The sequence below is a fragment of the Maniola jurtina genome, chromosome 17 (assembly GCF_905333055.1).
Source record: "Maniola jurtina chromosome 17, ilManJurt1.1, whole genome shotgun sequence".
Taxonomy (NCBI): domain Eukaryota; kingdom Metazoa; phylum Arthropoda; class Insecta; order Lepidoptera; family Nymphalidae; genus Maniola; species Maniola jurtina.
The window spans coordinates 4,921,250-4,940,741 of record NC_060045.1 but is presented as its reverse complement, the minus strand read 5'-3'; the positions used below and the strand labels follow the sequence as shown (position 1 = coordinate 4,940,741).

At 37.4% G+C, this 19,492-nt stretch overlaps 1 protein-coding gene across 1 annotated transcript in view; it reads left to right on the top strand.

Moving 5' to 3' along the window:
• The window catches only part of LOC123874084 (short-chain dehydrogenase/reductase family 16C member 6-like), a 77,590-nt gene that overhangs the window by 30,165 nt on the left and 27,933 nt on the right, over nucleotides 1-19,492 (top strand). Inside the window, exon 2 of the mRNA XM_045919259.1 lies at nucleotides 4,695-5,119. Within this exon, the coding sequence (XP_045775215.1) occupies nucleotides 4,813-5,119 (307 nt within the window). The 5' untranslated portion in view covers nucleotides 4,695-4,812. The remainder of the gene's footprint in view (nucleotides 1-4,694; nucleotides 5,120-19,492) is intronic.

The following is a 19,492-nucleotide window of genomic DNA, read 5'->3' as shown; positions in this document are numbered from 1 at the left end:
CGGGGGATACAATTTTTATCTACTGCCCATGCTAGCCGGGCTGAAATCTGAATAATCATTGGAGGTCGGACTATTGTCGTGCCCGATCACAATATACCTAAAGCTCGTTTTGTTCCAGAAGATAGCAATGAATGTGTCAATAATTTTAATTAATAGGTACCTATTTGATTTACTTACTTCAGTACAATATTCTTTATTTTCAGGCACTTTATTTTTTACTCTTCTCTCTTTGTATGAAATAGTTTTATTATTATTTAACTTTTGTACAACAGTCTTCATTGTTGAACACTTCAATAATTGCGTTGTGTGATCACTGCTCACGTATCGTCACAATGGTACTTAGCACATAATTAAGTACACTCATAAATCACAACAAAACAATTCAAATAACTATTCAAACTGATTTGTTAGTTTTGTTAGTTGGTCTTCTATAGACTTTTAACAGCTTCTAATAATATCATGGACTCTTTTGACCATTCAATAAGATTACTGACCTTTGATTTGAGTGACATGTCTTAAAAACCTTTATAAATAAAAATAATTATGCTCATGTTGATGTACGACCTTAATAAATTAATTTTATTGATGTTATTTATGGAGGGATAAAAAATATGCGATAACTAACGAACATGAGTTTGTATTGATTTGGTAAAAACACATCATAAACTTATTAACAGTGTGATTCTTTTTTTCTTTTTCTTGCGAGTTATCCCGTGGTAATAAAAAATAGTTGCACATATTAATTCGCAATACTCTAGTGTATTTTCGGAAAATCCAGATCTTCCGACGCTGTTTGCCCCTTATTATTTATAGATCGCAGGCATTCTAAAGGTCTGCACTCTACACCTCAACATAAAAATCAAAATTCCACAGACTCGTACGACGTGATTCGCTTCCTCGTTTCTGATACGTGCTTCTAAAATGTGAACTACTGACTTTTGTTTTTCCCGCCAGTTACAATATTGGGCCTTCAAAAGCAGAGTGAGCTGCGGGCACCTTTTAGGCAGGCGCACTCGACCTTAGGATGCGTCATCATCTATTATTATTATTATTATTTATTTAGTGTAATTGCAGTGGATTGCAGTCAAGCATATGCCTATATTATACCCACTTACCTAGTTAGAAAAAATTAAAGGAGATTGTATCGATCATTTTTGACACATTATTCAAAATAGATCCTTTCTTCGATTGAAGGTCAAAATTAGCTTTTTATTCTCTTAACTTACTTCACATTGTTTCTTTTCATACGAATTTCTTTCTAGTAATTCTAACCAACTTGGCGGATTACGCTCTGATTGTTACTGTCGTAAGAAAAGGCCTTTACTCGGCGATGCTTCAACGAGTTTCATATAAAGTCGTTACTAAGTTACAAAGAAAGTATGCTTAAGCATATATAGGTACTTTAGTACCTAGGTAAATACTAATTCACAATATCCTTGAAATAAACAAAAAAATATATAATTTTGTATATTCTACCAATTATTATGTGTCTATTATTATGTACCTACTTATAAAAAAACTAGGGCTCTAAAACAGGGATGAGAAAATGGACACCTCGTGTAAATATAGGTACATACATCGAAACTTGTAGCTATTTATATTTCAATGCTCATGTAGGTAATATTTTGGAGCGCGAACTTATCGAATTCCAATAATAACACGTTATCGACAATATCGTGGTCGCTTATGTGTAAACCTTTACTCCTTCATACATCAGGTTGATGTCGCAACCAGCCATCGGTCGGTGAACGCAACCGCATTGCGCCAACCACCTAGCGCTGGCTACACCGCCATCAATCAAGGTCAATGTAATATCAAATACCTACTACACGGCTACAAAGTGCTACAGCTATTAATATCAACGATAAATCAATAAAAAGAGATTTATTCAGCTTCAGCAAACGATCTCTGAACAGTCAACACAGCAAAAGACAAAAGTTGAGTCAAATGTTTTATTCAAAATAAGTACAATTTATTGTACACTTTTTGAACTTTATAAATCAATTAAATCAGAAAATACAAAATAAATTAATTTTACAATTTTATGTTTGGTTATTATAGTAAAATAATAATTAAAAAAAAATATTAAATATTAAAAAAATTAAAATTAAAACAGCATAAAAGTAAAAAAATAAAAACTACTTATGCAATCAAAACCAAACCTAATAGTATATTACGTTAAATATAATTTTTATTTTTTCCACTTTAGTCGACAATGGATTGATTTAAATTAAGGAAACACATTTTTTACGTATTTATTATAATATAAGTAGTAAGTATCTACCTAGTAAGTAAATATTGTTTTATTGAATTTTGATTATGAAGATAAGAAAAAAACAATGAAGTAGGTAGGTAGGTACATGCATAGCTAAAATGATTTGTAAGGTAATTCTCACTAAGCGCTAGAAGTACCAGCATCAATCAAGGTCAATGCAATAAAAACACCTACTGTACAGCCGTAATGTAAAGTTAATCATAATGGCTAGTAATTCGATTTAGCAGTACAATTTATTTTCCCCACTTTTATGCTGTCGGACAGTGGCTCTAATAAAAATTGAGGTAGAGAAAGGAAACCTAGTCTTACTAACAGAAGTAAAATTTACTGTATGTTAAGAATGGGGATGATGCCTAGGTCAAAAATCAAAAAAAAGGCGCTCAGGGGATACGAATTTTTGATACCTATAATCACACTATAATATTATAAAGGAGAAAGTTTGTATGTGTGTGTGTGTGTATGTTTGTTACTCCTTCACGCAAAAACTTCTGGACGGATTTGGCTGAATTTTAGAATGGAGATAGATTATACCCTGGATTAGCACATAGGCTACTTTTAATCTCGGAAAATTAAAGAGTTCCCACGGGAATTTTAAAGAACCTACATCCACGCGAACGAAGTCGCGGGTATCAGCTAGTATTATAATGTATTTAAAAATCACATCTCTGATTTTTGGTTTCAAAATGCTTGGTTTATAATTTATTTAGGATGCAGTGTGATTCTGTTGTCTGCTTTTAATTACAATCTTGATTTGACAAACTTCTACTATAATCTCTACAATTTACGTGATCTCTAGGTACCCACCTACTACAATACCTACCATAATAGAGAATCGGCCTTTGTTAGTAATAATACCTGTACTGTTATGTATAGTACTGAGGTAATAGTAGGTACAATGTACATACCATGAAACTGTTTACCGTGACAGTTCCTAGCGGGATAGCTGTAATAGCAATCATTACAGCTAAGTATATTACAGGAGTTGGTAACCCTGCCTGTCTGTATCTCAACCTCTGATGACTAACGGAGCTGGAATTGCTCGAGTTGGGTAATATAATATTATTATGCCTGCGAGCTATTAAAAAGCGAATGGCCAGAACACCGGACGCAGACCAAAGCTGTATACGAATGTCTGATGTATAAAATAATTAGCTTTTGCCAGTATTTAGATACCTGAGTAGGTATTTAAAAGTCCCGTATCACAGATATTCTTCTCGTATAAACCTCTACCGGCCCGTGAAACCCTTTCCCTCTCCCTTGCTCCCTTTCGCTCTCTTCCTTGCTCTTAGAATTTCCAAAACCCCGAAATATATTTATTTTTAGTTGAAAGTTTTCTTTATATTTTTTTATTTTTAGTCGAAAAAGACGGGCTTTCAAACAAAGTTTAAAATGGGGGTAGAATTTCTGGAAAAGGTGAAACACATATTATTGGCATATAAAATAGCCGACAAAAATAGGTAGGTACAATTACTCATAGATACACCATAAAGTATGTATTTTTGTGCTGTACACATATCATAAACGTATCAATGCTATTTTTATATCATGGAATATTTTTATACCTACTCGTTTTACAGCAATTTAAAGTCGACGATGGGTTGATGTTATGTAAGAAATATTTTATGACCAATTCAATGTCAGAACATTGTAGAACTATGGAAATTGCCTTCAGTAGTTCTATTTACACCACTAACATCGTATTATTATTTCGTTGATTCAAAGTAAATTTCTAATTAATTATTATTATTGTAATATAGTATAACATTGATTGGATTATAGTATATTATTTAATTGTATATTATATTATTTTATAGGCATAGTTTAAATGTAATAACTGTTGGTGTATCAAATAAATAAGATAAGAAAACATCATGGCTATTTTCGTTGATTTCACGCTAGAACATGACATTTATTTTGAAAAGGTTATAGAGTATTTTAAAATAAATAAAAATTAAATAGGTATATTGAAATATCACTAAAACCCGACTGCGATCGTTCGAATAAACGCTGAAATATAATATTAGAGTAAAATTGTTATTCTGTCGCTTGGTATATTTTAATGTTGTTGTACATTTATATTCATGAGCACAGAATTTCTCCTCTTTCATTTGACATCACACTCGATACAATAGCAAAAAATAATTTTTGGAGACCTCCACTTTTACTGATGTAACATCCGTTAGGTAATTTTTTTTCGTATAAAATCTTTATAAAATATAGCCTATGTCACCCGGACCTTTACAACGAATCAATTGACACTTCATTCATCAAAATCGGCCCAGTAGTTTAGGCGCTACGGTGGAACACACAGAATCTGGATACATACATACATACATAGACTGTTAAAATCATAACCCTTCCTTTTGGCTTTGCCGTAGTCGGGTAAAAAAATATAACGTATGTTTTTTTTTCTTTGCAGATAAATGGTTTGATAAACCGAAGCTTTGATGGGACAGGTAACTGAAGAAGAAATAGATCGAATAGCGAGTAATGCTCAATAGATAAATTACTTCGGAACATCAAACGATCCTAACAAAATGTCAACAGAAACCCAAGAATATATGAATGGCATGAGGCCTGGACCACTAACCAGAGAGATACCAGAATGCATGAGAGATAAGTACACTGTGATACAAACAGTTTTCGATGTTCTTGCATTTTTAATGGTCGCGATTGGTTATGTGATACAAGGAATATATAGGTCAATTATTGGAATTCCAAAGAAGGATCTCAGAGGTAGCATAGCCCTTGTGACCGGCGGCGGAGGAGGTCTAGGGAGTCTGATAGCCTTGAGACTGGCAAGGCTTGGCTGTATTGTTGTTTTATGGGACATAAATAAACAAGGTCAGTATAAACCTTAACCCATAGCTGTCATGCATAGTGAAAGATAGTAATTATTCAGTGTCACGCTTGAATAAAAATCGGGCTCTCTCCGTCACTTGCTCCATACAATCGTAGTTCCAATTTTATTAAAATATTAAGCAATAAAAGTCCATGAAATTTCGCAGACATATTTTAGAAACTAATATCTGTGCCTGTGGTGTTTTCGATTTTTCTAAAAATACGTAGTTTTAAAATTACAGGGGCTCAAAGATTTGTAGGTGAATTTTTAAGACCGCGTAACTTTGAAACCGAATAGGTATTTTATCAGAAATCTGGAAAACCACAGGCATAGATATTAGTTTCTAGAATATGTCTGCAAAATTTCATGGACTTGAGTTGCTTAATATTCAAATGAAATTGGAACTACGTTTGTATGAAGCGAGTGACGGAGAGACCCCTCTTAAATATGAAAAAGTAACACAATTAGCATAGTCTTGTTAAATGTCGTTATTGTATTCATTCGCAGTAATTATTTTTGATTAGACATAGTGATTTTCATAGTAAAGTCGGTAGCCAGTAACCACTACGCACTACGTGAAAATACAATGTCATTATGTCGTTATAGTGTTTGCAGTCTTACTTTTCTATACTTACGGCAGTACGGTCATTGGCAGACAAGTTGTTCTCTAGCATAATATGTACTTACTTATTTAATTTATAAAGCTTTCATTATTAGCTTACTATTTCTGACGACTATTCAACAATAGGTTTTACAGTAGGCAATATGTTACTTATTAGAAACATTTTTGGCACGCTTTGTTCTACATATTTTTGACTCTAATGTGATCTGTGCTCTAATGGCTAGTTTTTAAGTTTTTGGGTCCTTCGAACATCTACGTAACTAGCGAAAATTTTTAGCGGCTTATTTTTTTATTCCGTTACAAGTTAGCCCTTCACTGCAATCTCACTTGGTGGTAAGTGCTAATGCAGATTAAGATGAAAGCGAGCTACTTTTAGGGGATAGCACAGTTCTATTAAACTCATACCCCTAATTGGTTTCCACGTAACTTTACTGTATTGCTTGGCGGCATGGCTTTGATGGAGCAGAAGCTTTCCACCAGTTTTAAACTGCTATCTAAATTATTGCGATGATTTCCGTACATAATATATGTATAGAGGGTTGATCTATTTCTCTAGATAGGATATTACTGGGGCTTCACTTTCGAGATTATAGTTAGATGTAATGCAGTTGCAAAAGATATTACGAAACCATAGAAGTGCATAGTAAGTATTCGTTAAGCTGATATTGTAACTATGGTAAGTGGAGCTACTAGCTGTTACTATAGAAGAATGTTTGCTTTTTAGAAAGGAAACAGTAAAATATTAATATTAAGTTACCGGCATCACCATTACACCCGGGGTTTTTTTAATAAAAAAAAATATGTTGCAAAAATAACAAGGAACTAAATAAGTATTTTAAAAAGTGTGTACTTAGAGTCAACCTAAGTAGGTATATCTTGAAGTTGAGCTTATAAATATCAGATAGATACCATATGCACTAACTTATCACACTATCACACTAATATTATAAAGGTGAAAGTTTGTGTGTATGTGTGTGTGTGTGTATGTTTGTTACTCCTTCACGCAAAAACAACTAGACGGATTTGGTTGAAATTTGGAATAGAGATAGAAATATCCTGGATTAGCACATAGGCTACTTTTTATCAGGGAAAATCAATGAGTTCCCACGGGATTTCGGAAAACCTAGATCCAGGCAGGCGAAGTCGCGGTCATCAGCTAGTCTAAATATATAAAAGGCAAAGATGACTGACTGACTGACTGATCTATCAACGCACACAAACAACTTGAGGGATCTGTCTGAAAGGCAGAAAGCTATTATATCTAACAACGTAGACATCCGCTACTTGTACTTACTGACTGACTGACTGACTGATCTATCAACGCACACAAACAACTTGAGGGATCTGTCTGAAAGGCAGAAAGCTATTATATCTAACAACGTAGACATCCGCTACTTGTACTTACTGACTGACTGACTGATCTATCAACGCACACAAACAACTTGAGGGATCTGTCTGAAAGGCAGAAAGCTATTATATCTAACAACGTAGACATCCGCTACTTGTACTTACTGACTGACTGACTGATCTATCAACGCACACAAACAACTTGAGGGATCTGTCTGAAAGGCAGAAAGCTATTATATCTAACAACGTAGACATCCGCTACTTGTACTTACTGACTGACTGACTGATCTATCAACGCACACAAACAACTTGAGGGATCTGTCTGAAAGGCAGAAAGCTATTATATCTAACAACGTAGACATCCGCTACTTGTACTTACTGACTGACTGACTGATCTATCAACGCACACAAACAACTTGAGGGATCTGTCTGAAAGGCAGAAAGCTATTATATCTAACAACGTAGACATCCGCTACTTGTACTTACTGACTGACTGACTGATCTATCAACGCACACAAACAACTTGAGGGATCTGTCTGAAAGGCAGAAAGCTATTATATCTAACAACGTAGACATCCGCTACTTGTACTTACTGACTGACTGACTGATCTATCAACGCACACAAACAACTTGAGGGATCTGTCTGAAAGGCAGAAAGCTATTATATCTAACAACGTAGACATCCGCTACTTGTACTTACTGACTGACTGACTGATCTATCAACGCACACAAACAACTTGAGGGATCTGTCTGAAAGGCAGAAAGCTATTATATCTAACAACGTAGACATCCGCTACTTGTACTTACTGACTGACTGACTGATCTATCAACGCACACAAACAACTTGAGGGATCTGTCTGAAAGGCAGAAAGCTATTATATCTAACAACGTAGACATCCGCTACTTGTACTTACTGACTGACTGACTGATCTATCAACGCACACAAACAACTTGAGGGATCTGTCTGAAAGGCAGAAAGCTATTATATCTAACAACGTAGACATCCGCTACTTGTACTTACTGACTGACTGACTGATCTATCAACGCACACAAACAACTTGAGGGATCTGTCTGAAAGGCAGAAAGCTATTATATCTAACAACGTAGACATCCGCTACTTGTACTTACTGACTGACTGACTGATCTATCAACGCACACAAACAACTTGAGGGATCTGTCTGAAAGGCAGAAAGCTATTATATCTAACAACGTAGACATCCGCTACTTGTACTTACTGACTGACTGACTGATCTATCAACGCACACAAACAACTTGAGGGATCTGTCTGAAAGGCAGAAAGCTATTATATCTAACAACGTAGACATCCGCTACTTGTACTTACTGACTGACTGACTGACTGATCTATCAACACACAGCCTGAATCGCTGAGGTTAGAAACTTGCGACAGTAGGTTTTCTTTATGACGTAGGCGCCCACTAAGAAATGATTTTTGGAAATTTAATCCCTAAGGGGTTAAATAGGGGATGTTACGTGTAAGTAATTATAAAAATTGGTAATTCCATTTTTTGGAAACTCCACGCCCTCACTGATTTTCAAAATTCCACTCGAGCGAAGCCGGGCGGGTCAGATAGTATAATATATTATAACATTAATTGTTTAGTTTGCAAATCGTAATAATTAAAGGCATATAAGTAGAACTAGTGTTTTGCTCGGTGCACGAGCTGCTAAAGCAGCTCGCGTGACGTGGTTGGGTTAACTTTATTATACTAAACCAAATTTATTTATTAAGATACACAATTCACCACAAAAACCCACAAAACGACACCCATATCAATTTTTTTCTTAAAAAGTGCATGTCCGCCATCTTGGATTTCAAAATATATGTCGTTATCAAAATCAGCACGCTAGAAAACTCTGAAAACGACATCCATATCATTTTTTGTAAAAACGGGGTAGTTGAGGTTAATAAAGTAGGGTGCGTGGGTGCGCGGACCACTAAAGTGGTCCGCGAGCATGCAGAGTTTGTTCCACCGAGTAGACCTTCGGACCCTGATCATCTTTTGCCAAGAAACCACTCTTCCATCTTTTATAGCCTCCGAGATAGACACCGACGAAATTTGTACGGCGGCCATCTTGTTTTTCCAAAATTTTCCACTTTTTCTGTTAATCGTTTCCTACATTCTTTAAAGATTGCGAGTTTCAACGAAATCGGTTGGAAAACAAAAGAGTTGCAAAAATCATATAGGCCGCCATCTTGTTTTTCTGAAATGTCATAATTTTTCCCTACTCGCCTCCCCCACCCGAACACATCTCCCCTACATTATCGTATCGTTTTCTGTCTCTTTCTAGGAGAATGAGACATTCAATATTCGCCATACAAAATGTATGGGGAAATAAATTCCGCCATTTTGAATTTTTTTTCTATTCATCGAGTAGACCTTTGGATCCTGATCCTCTTTTGCCAAGAAACCACACCTCCATCTTTTATACCCTCCAAGCTGGACGCCGACGAAATTTGTATGGCGGCCATCTTTTCTTCGCCATTTTGAATTTTTTTTCAGCTTTTTGGCAATTGGATGATGTCATGAATGACATTTGGTCGAGCACCCCCCACCTATCTTCAATACCTTGAGCGGACCCTTCACCCGTCTCCGACATCCTCGATCATCAGCTATTTCCAAATTTTTCCTCGATTTTTTTTTTGTTTTCTATACGAAACCATCAGTGAAAAAAAAAATTTCATACAAAATTTTACAGGAGAAGTTTTTGGGGAAAATCTCGAAAATCTCCCCAAATGTGGCAACACTGTTTACATATTTCGATACTGCTGGTTGAGTCACACAATCGATTGATACATGTCGACTTTCCAAAATGTTGCCAACTGCCTCAAAAACGTGATCAAAATTTCGGAAAATTTGAAGAAAATACAAAATGGCCACCAACTCTTTTTGCAGAAGCAAATTAGATAATTTTACAAGTTTCCTATTAACTACAGGATATACCGCTCCCGATGACGTTTCAATCTCTCCTCTCGCTCGCACCCACGCGAAATGATCGTCCCTGAAAAAAGACAATGTCGAAAATCACTTTTTTTTTGATAAATTCCAGTGTTGCCAGTCTCCGGTGACAAAAATACCCAAATGTCATTTGTACGGGCAAAACACATAATCGCTCATACTCGGATTTTGCACAAAGTCCTTATTTCGATTTTTTACAATTTCCCGAAAATCTTGAAATTTCCCTAAAAATGGGGTAATTTTTTCCCACCGATATATACCTCGAGTCTATACGTACAACCGCTTCATAGAAACCGAAACGGTCCGACGTCGTCGACTGGGAAAAAATTTAATTTTAAAATTGGGATTTTTGGTACCTCTAACTTAACGGCCGCCATGACAGCCGCCATCTTGAATTTTTAAAAATCACTCCCGTTTTGTCAAAATACAGGATAATCGTGGGCGAAACACGAAAAAATAATTATCCTCGATTACCCCGTCTCGGATCTGTGGCGCCGCGGTTCGGGGTCGAAAAATGAAAATTTTCAAAACGCTGCGGCTCGGCCGCCATCTTGTTTTTCCAATTTTTTCGACATTTCCTATTAATCGTTTACTATTTTCTTCAAATATTGCAAAATTCAACGAAATCGGTTGGAAAACAACGGAGCTGCAAAAATCACGTCGGCCGCCATCTTGTTTTTCCGAAATGTCATAATTTTTCCCCAGAGGGTTCCCGAAACCGAACACAACTCCCCCACATCATTATATCATTTTCCGTCTCCTTCTAGGAGAACAATTATGTCAATGAGTCAGTGAGTCAGTCAGTGGTAATTGAGCTATATATAGTATAATAACTAGTGTTTTGCTCGGTGCTCGAGCTGCTAAAGCAGCTCTCGTGACGTGGTTAGGTTTGTGAGTTGTATTAAAACGAATTTATTTATTAAGATACAAAATTCACCCCAAAAACACCATAAAAGGACACCCATATCGATTTTTTTCTTAAAAAATGCATGTCCGCCATCTTGGATTTCAAAATAAATGTCGTTATCATAATCAGCACCCTGGAAAACCCTGAAAACGACATCCATATCATTTTTTGTAAAAACGGGGTAGTTGAGGTTAATAAAGTAGGGTGCGTGGGTGCGCGGACCACTAAAGTGGTCCGCGAGCATGCAGAGTTTGTTCCACCAAGTAGACCTTCGGACCCTGATCATCTTTTGCCAAGAAACCACTCTTCCATCTTTTATAGCCTCCGAGATAGACACCGACGAAATTTGTACGGCGGCCATCTTGTTTTTCCAAAATTTTCCACTTTTTCTATTAATCGTTTACTACATTCTTTAAAGATTGCGAGTTTCAACGAAATCGGTTGGAAAACAAAAGAGTTGCAAAAATCATATAGGTCGCCATCTTGTTTTTCTGAAATGTCATAATTTTCCCCTACTCATATCGCGCACCAAAACATATCTCCCCTACATTATCGTATCGTTATCCGTCTCTTTCTAGGAGAATGAGGCATTCAATATTCGCCATACAAAATGTATGGAAAAAAAAATTCCGCCATTTTGGATTTTTTTTCTATTCATCGAGTAGACCTTCGGATCTTGATCATCTCTTGCCAAGAAACCTCACTTCCATCTTTTATACCCTCCGAGCTGGACACCAGCGAAATTTGTATGGCGGCCATCTTTTCTTCGCCATTTTGAATTTTTTTTCAGCTTTTTGGCAATTGGATGACGTCATGAATGACATTTGCTCGAGCACCCCCCGCCTATCTTCAATACCTTAAGCGGGCCCTCCATCCGTCTCCGAAACCCTCAATCATCAGCTCTCTCCATAATTTTGGCTTACTAACTTTTTGTTTTCTATACGACACCATCAGTGAAAAAAAAAATTTTCATACAAAATTTTACAGGAGTTTCTTAGTTGAAAATCTCGAAAATCTCCCCAAAAGTGGCAACACCGGTTGCATATCTCCATACTGCCAGCCTAGATACACAATCGATTCATACATACTGACTTTCCAAAATGTTGCCAACTGCCTCAAAAACGTGATCAAAATTTCGAAAAGTTAAAAAAAATACAAAATGGCCGCCAACTTGTTTCACAGAAAGATTTTACACGGTTTCATATTTTTCCTATTAACTACAGGATATACCGCTCCCGATGACGTTTCAATCTTTCCTCTCGCTCGCACCCACGCGAAAGGGGATACCGTGAAAAAGACCGTGTCGAAAATCACTTTTACTTTGATAAATTCCAGTGTTGCCAGTCTCCGGTGACAAAAATACCCAAATGTCATTTGTACGAGCAAAACACGTAATCACTCATACTCGGATTTTGCTAAAAGTGCGTATTTCGATTTTTTACAATTTCCCGAAAATCTTGAAATTTCCCTAAAAATGGGGTAATTTTTTCCCACCGATCTATACCTCGAGCCTATACGTACAACCGCTTCATAGAAGCCGAATCGCTCCGATGTTGCCAACTTTGAGATATTTAACTTTTTAAATTGCGTTTTTTCGTACCTTGAACAAAACGGCCGCCATGACAGCCGCCATCTTGAATTTTTAAAAACCACTCCCGTTCAGTCAAAATACAGGATAATCGTGGGAGAAACCAAGAAAAATAATTATCCTCGATTACCCCGTTTCGGATCTGTGGCGCCGCGGTTCGGGGTCGAAAAATGAAAATTTTGAAAACGCTACGGCTCGGCCGCCATCTTGTTTTTCCAATTTTTTCCACATTTTCTGTTAATCATTTACTATTTTCTACAAAGTTTGCAAAATTCAACAAAATCGATTGGAAAACAACGGAGCTGCAAAAATCACATCGGCCGCCATCTTGTTTTTCTGAAATGTCATAATTTTTCCCTAGAGGGTTCCCGAATCCAAACACATCTCCCCTACATCATTATATCATTTTCCGTCTCTTTCTAGGAGAACAATTATGTCAATGAGTGAGTGAGTCAGTGAGTGGTAATCGAGCTATATATAGTATAACTAGTATTTTGCTCGGTGCGCGAGCTGCTAAAGCAGCTCGCGTGACGTGGTTAGGTTTATGAGTTGTATTAAACCGATTTTTTTATTAAGATACACAAATTACCCCGAAAACCCCATAAAACGACACTTATATCAATTTTTTTCTTAAAAAGTGCACGCCCGCCATCTTGGATTTAAAAATAAATTTCGTTATCAAAATCAGCACCCTGGAAAACTCTGAAAACAACATCCATATCATTTTTTGTAAAAACGGGGTAGTTGAGGTTAATAAAGTAGGGTGCGTGGGTGCGCGGACCACTAAAGTGGTCCGCGAGCATGCAGAGTTTGTTTCACCGAGTAGACCTTCGGACCCTGATCATCTTTTGCCAAGAAACCACTCTTCCATCTTTTATAGCCTCCGAGATAGACACCGACGAAATTTGTACGGCGGCCATCTTGTTTTTCCAAAATTTTCCACTTTTTCTATTAATCGTTTACTACATTCTTCAAAGATTGCGAGTTTCAACGAAATCGGTTGGAAAACAAAAGAGTCGCAAAAATCATACAGGCCGCCATCTTGTTTTTCTGAAATGTCATAATTTTTGCCCTACTCGCCTCCCCCACCCAAACACATCTCCCCTACATTATTGTATCGTTTTCCGTCTCTTTCTAGGAGAATGAGACATTCAATATTCGCCATACAAAATGTATGTAAAAATAAATTCCGCCATTTTGAATTTTTTTTCTATTAATCGAGTAGACCTTCGGACCCTGATCATCTCTTGCCAAGAAACCACACTTCCATCTTTTATACCCTCCGAGCTGGACGCCGGCAAAATTTGTATGGCGGCCATCTTTTTTTCGCCATTTTGAATTTTTTTTCAGCTTTTTGGCAATTGGATGACGTCATAAATGACATTTGGTCGAGCACCCCCCACCTATCTTCAATACCTTGAGCGGACCCATCACCCGTCTCCGACATCCTCGATCATCAGCTATTTCCAAATTTTTCCTCGATTTTTTTTTTGTTTTCTATACGAAACCATCAGTGGGAAAAAAAATTTCATACAAAATTTTACAGGAGGAGTTTTTGGGGAGAATCTCGAAAATCTCCCCAAATGTGGCAACACTGTTTACATATTTCGATACTGCTGGTTGAGTCACACAATCGATTTATACATGTCGACTTTCCAAAATGTTGCCAACTGCCTCAAAAACGTGATCAAAATTTCGAAAAATTAAAAAAAATACAAAATGGCCGCCAACTCGTTTCACAGAAAGATTTTACACGGTTTCATAATTTTCCTATTAACTACAGGATATACCGCGCCCGATGACGTTTCAATCTTTCCTCTCGCTCGCACCCACGCGAAAGGGGATACCGTGAAAAAGACCGTGTCGAAAATCACTTTTACTTTGATAAATTCCAGTGTTGCCAGCCTCCGGCAGTAAAAATACCCAAATGTCATTTGTACGAGCAAAACACGTAATCGCTCATACTTGAGTTTTGCTAAAAGTGCGTATTTCGATTTTTTACAATTTCCCGAAAATCTTGAAATTTCCCTAAAAATGGGGTAATTTTTTCCCACCGATCTATACCTCGAATCTATACGTACAACCGCTTCATAGAAGTCGAATCGCTCCGATGTTGCCAACTTTGAGATATATAACTTTTAAAATTGCATTTTTTCGTACCTCGAACATAACGGCCGCCATGACAGCCGCCATCTTGAATTTTTAAAAACCACTCCCGTTCTGTCAAAATACAGGATAATCGTGGGCGAAACCAGAAAAAATAATTATCCTCGATTACCCCGTTTCGGATCTGTGGCGCCGCGGTTCGGGGTCGAAAAATCAAAATTTTGAAAACGCTACGGTTCGGCCGCCATCTTGTTTTTCCAATTTTTTTCACATTTTCTATTAACCGTTTACTACTTTCTTTAAAGATTGTAAAATTCAACGAAATCGGTTCGAAAACAACGGAGCTGCAAAAATCACGTCGGCCGCCATCTTGTTTTTCCGAAATGTCATAATTTTTCCCCAGAGGGTTCCCGAATCCAAACACATCTCCCCTACATCACTATATCATTTTCCGTCTCCTTCTAGGAGAACAATTATGTCAATGAGTGAGTGAGTCAGTCAGTGGTAATTGAGCTATATATAGTATAACTAGTGTTTTGCTCGGTGCGCGAGCTGCTAAAGCAGCTCGCGTGACGTGGTTAGGTTGATACCTAAGTATTAAAACGAATTTATTTATTAAGATTCAAAATTCACCGCGAAAACACCATAAAACGACACCCATATCGATTTTTTTCTTAAAAAATGCATGACCGCCATCTTGGATTTCAAAATAAATGTCGTTATCAAAATCAGCACCCTGGGAAACTCTGAAAACGACATCCATATCATTTTTTATAAAAACGGGGTAGTTGAGGTTAATAAAGTAGGGTGCGTGGGTGCGCGGACCACTAAAGTGGTCCGCGAGCATGCAGAGTTTGTTCCTCCGAGTAGACCTTCGGACCCTGATCATCTTTTGCCAAGAAACCACTCTTCCATCTTTTAAAGCCTCCGAGATAGACACCGACGAAATTTGTACGGCGGCCATCTTGTTTTTCCAAAATTTTCCACTTTTTCTATTAATCGTTTAGTACATTCTTCAAATATTGCAAGTTTCAACGAAATCGGTTGGAAAACAAAAGAGTTGCAAAAATCACGTCGGTCGCCATCTTGTTTTTCTGAAATTTCATACTTTTCCCCTATTCATATCGCGCATCCGAACATATCTCCCATACATCAATGTATCGTTTTCCGTCTCTTTCTAGGAGAATGAGACATTCATAATCGCCATACAAAATGTATGGAAAAATAAATTCCGCCATTTTGAATTTTTTTTCTATTCATCGAGTAGACCTTTGGATCCTGATTCTCTTTTGCCAAGTAACCGCACCTCCATCTTTTATACCCTCCGAGCTGGACGCCGGCGAAATTTGTATGGCGGCCATCTTTTCTTCGCCATTTTGAATTTTTTTTCAGCTTTTTGGCAATTGGATGACGTCATGAATGACATTTGGTCGAGCACCCCCCACCTATCTTCCATACCTTAAGCGGGCCCTCCACCCGTCTCCGACATCCTCAATCATCAGCTATTTCCAAATTTTTCCTCGATTTTTTTTTTGTTTTCTATACGAAACCGTCAGTGAAAAAAAAAATTTTCATACAAAATTTTACAGGAGGAGTTTTTGGGGAAAATCTTGAAAATTTCCCCAAATGTGGCAACACTATTTATATATTTCGATATTGCCGGTTGAGTCAAGCAATCGATTGATACATGTCAACTTTCCACAATGTTGCCAACTGCCTCAAAAACGTGATCAAAATTTCGGAAAATTTAAAGAAAATACAAAATGGCCGTCAACTTTTTTTGCAGAAGCAAATTACATAGTTTTACAATTTTTCCATTAACTGCAGGATATACCGCTCCCGATGACGTTTCAATCTCTCATCTCGCTTGCACCCACGCGAAATGATCGTCCCTGAAAAAAGACCCCGTCGAAAATCACTTTTTCCGCCATTTTGAATTTTTTTTCTATTCATCGAGTAGACCTTTGGATCCTGATCCTCTTTTGCCAAGAAACCGCACCTCCATCTTTTATACCCTCCGAGCTAGACGCCGGCGAAATTTGTATGGCGGCCATCTTTTCTTCGCCATTTTGAATTTTTTTTCAGCTTTTTGGCAATTGGATGACGTCATGAATGACATTTGGTCGAGCACCCCCCACCTATCTTCAATACCTTGAGCGGACCCTTCACCCGTCTCCGACATCCTCGATCATCAGCTATTTCCAAATTTTTCCTCGATTTTTTTTTTGTTTTCTATAAGAAACCATCAGTGAAAAAAAAAAAATTAATACAAAATTTTACAGGAGGAGTTTTTGGGGAAAATCTCGAAAATCTCCCCAAATGTGGCAACACTGTTTACATATTTCGATACTGCTGGTTGAGTCACACAATCGATTGATACATGTCGACTTTCCAAAATGTTGCCAACTGCCTCAAAAACGTGATCAAAATTTCGGAAAATTTGAAGAAAATACAAAATGGCCACCAACTCTTTTTGCAGAAGCAAATTAGATAATTTTACAACTTTCCTATTAACTACAGGATATACCGCTCCCGATGACGTTTCAATCTCTCCTCTCGCTCGCACCCACGCGAAATGATCGTCCCTGAAAAAAGACAATGTCGAAAATCACTTTTTTTTGATAAATTCCAGTGTTGCCAGTCTTCGGCGACAAAAATACCCAAATGTCATTTGTACGAGCAAAACACATAATCGCTCATACTCGGATTTTGCGAAAAGTCCGTATTTCGATTTTTTACATTTTCCCCAAAATCTTGAAATTTCCCGAAAAATGGGGTAGTTTTTCCCCACCAATCTATACCTCAAGTTCATACGTACAATCGCTTCATAGAAGCCGAATCGCTTCGATGTTGCCAAGTTTGAGATATTCGAATTTTAAAATTGCGTTTTTTCGCATCTCGAACAAAACGGCCGCCATGACAGCCGCCATCTTGAATTTTTAAAAACCACTCCCGTTCTGTCAAAATACAGGATAATCGTGGGCGAAGCACGAAAAAATAATTATCCTCGACTACCCCGTTTCGGATCTGTGGCGCCGCAGTTCGGGGTCGAAAATTCAAAATTTTCAAAACGCTACGGCTCGGCCGCCATCTTGATTTTCCAATTTTTTTCACATTTTTTGTTAACCGTTTACTACATTCTTTAATAGTTGCGAGTTTGAACGGAGTCCCTTAAAAAACAAAGGAGCTGCAAAAATCACGACGGCCGCCATCTTGTTTTTCCGAAATGTCATAATTTTTCCCCAGTCGAATCCCGCATCCGAACACATTTCCCCTACATCATTATATCATTTTCCGTCTCTTTCTAGGAGAACAATTATGTCAATGAGTCAGTGAGTGGTAATTGAGCTATATATAGTATAACTAGCTTTTGCTCGGTGCGCGAGCTGCTAAAGCAGCTCGCGTGACGTGGTAAGGTTAACTTTATTATATAAAACCAAATTGATTTATTAAGATACATAATTCACCCCGAAAAAACCCATAAAATGACAGTCATTTCTATTTTTTGTAGAAAATGTAAGTCCGCCATCTTGGATTTGAAAATAAATGTCATTATCAAAATCAGCACCCTGGAAAACCCTGAAAACGACATCCATATTATTTTTTGTAGATTAGGATAATAATTTAGTAGGGTGCGTGGGTGCGCGGACCACTAAAGTGGTCCGCGAGCATGCAGAGTTTGTTTCACCGAGTAGACCTTCGGACCCTGATCATCTTTTGCCAAGAAACCACTCTTCCATCTTTTATAGCCTCCGAGATAGACATCGATGAAATTTATACGGCGGCCATCTTGTTTTTCCAAAATTTTCCACTTTTTCTATTAATCGTTTACTACATTCATCAAAGATTGCGAATTTCAACGAAATCGGTTGGAAAACAAAAGAGTTGCAAAAATCACGTCAGTCGCCATCTTGTTTTTCTGAAATGTCATAATTTTCCCCTACTCAGATTGCGCATCCGAACATATCTCCCATACATTAATGTATCGTTTTCTGTCTCTTTCTAGGAGAATGAGACATTCAATATTCGCCATACAAAATGTATGGGAAAAAAAATTCCGCCATTTTGAATTTTTTTTTTATTCATCGAGTAGACCTTTGGATCCTGATCCTCTTTTGCCAAGAAACCGCACCTCCATCTTTTATACCCTCCGAGCTGGACGCCGGCGAAATTTGTATGGCGGCCATCTTTTTTTCGCCATTTTGAATTTTTTTTCAGCTTTTTGGCAATTGGATGACGTCATGAATGACATTTGCTCGAGCACCCCCCACCTATCTTCAATACCTTAAGCGGGCCCTTCACCCGTCTCCGATATCCTCAATCATCAGCTCTCTCCATAATTTTCGCTTACTAAGTTTTTGCTTTCTATCTGACACCATCAGTGAAAAAAAAAAATTTCATACAAAATTTTACAGGAGTTTTCTAGTTGAAAATCTCGAAAATCTCCCCAAAAGTGGCAACACCGGTTGCATATCTCCATACTGCCAGCCCAGATACACAATCTATTCATACATATTGACTTTCCAAAATGTTGCCAACTGCCTCAAAAACGTGATCAAAATTTCGAAAAATTAAAAAAAATACAAAATGGCTGCCAACTCGTTTTGCAGAAATAAATTACATCGTTGTACAACTTTTCCAATAACTACAGGATATACCGCTCCCGATGACGTTTCAATCTCTCCTCTCGCTTGCACCTACGCGAAACGATCGGCCCTAAAAAGAGACCACGTCGAAAATCACTTTTTCTTTGATAAATTCCAGTGTTGCCAGTCTCCGGCGACAAAAATACCCAAATGTCATTTGTACAATCAAAACACGTAATCG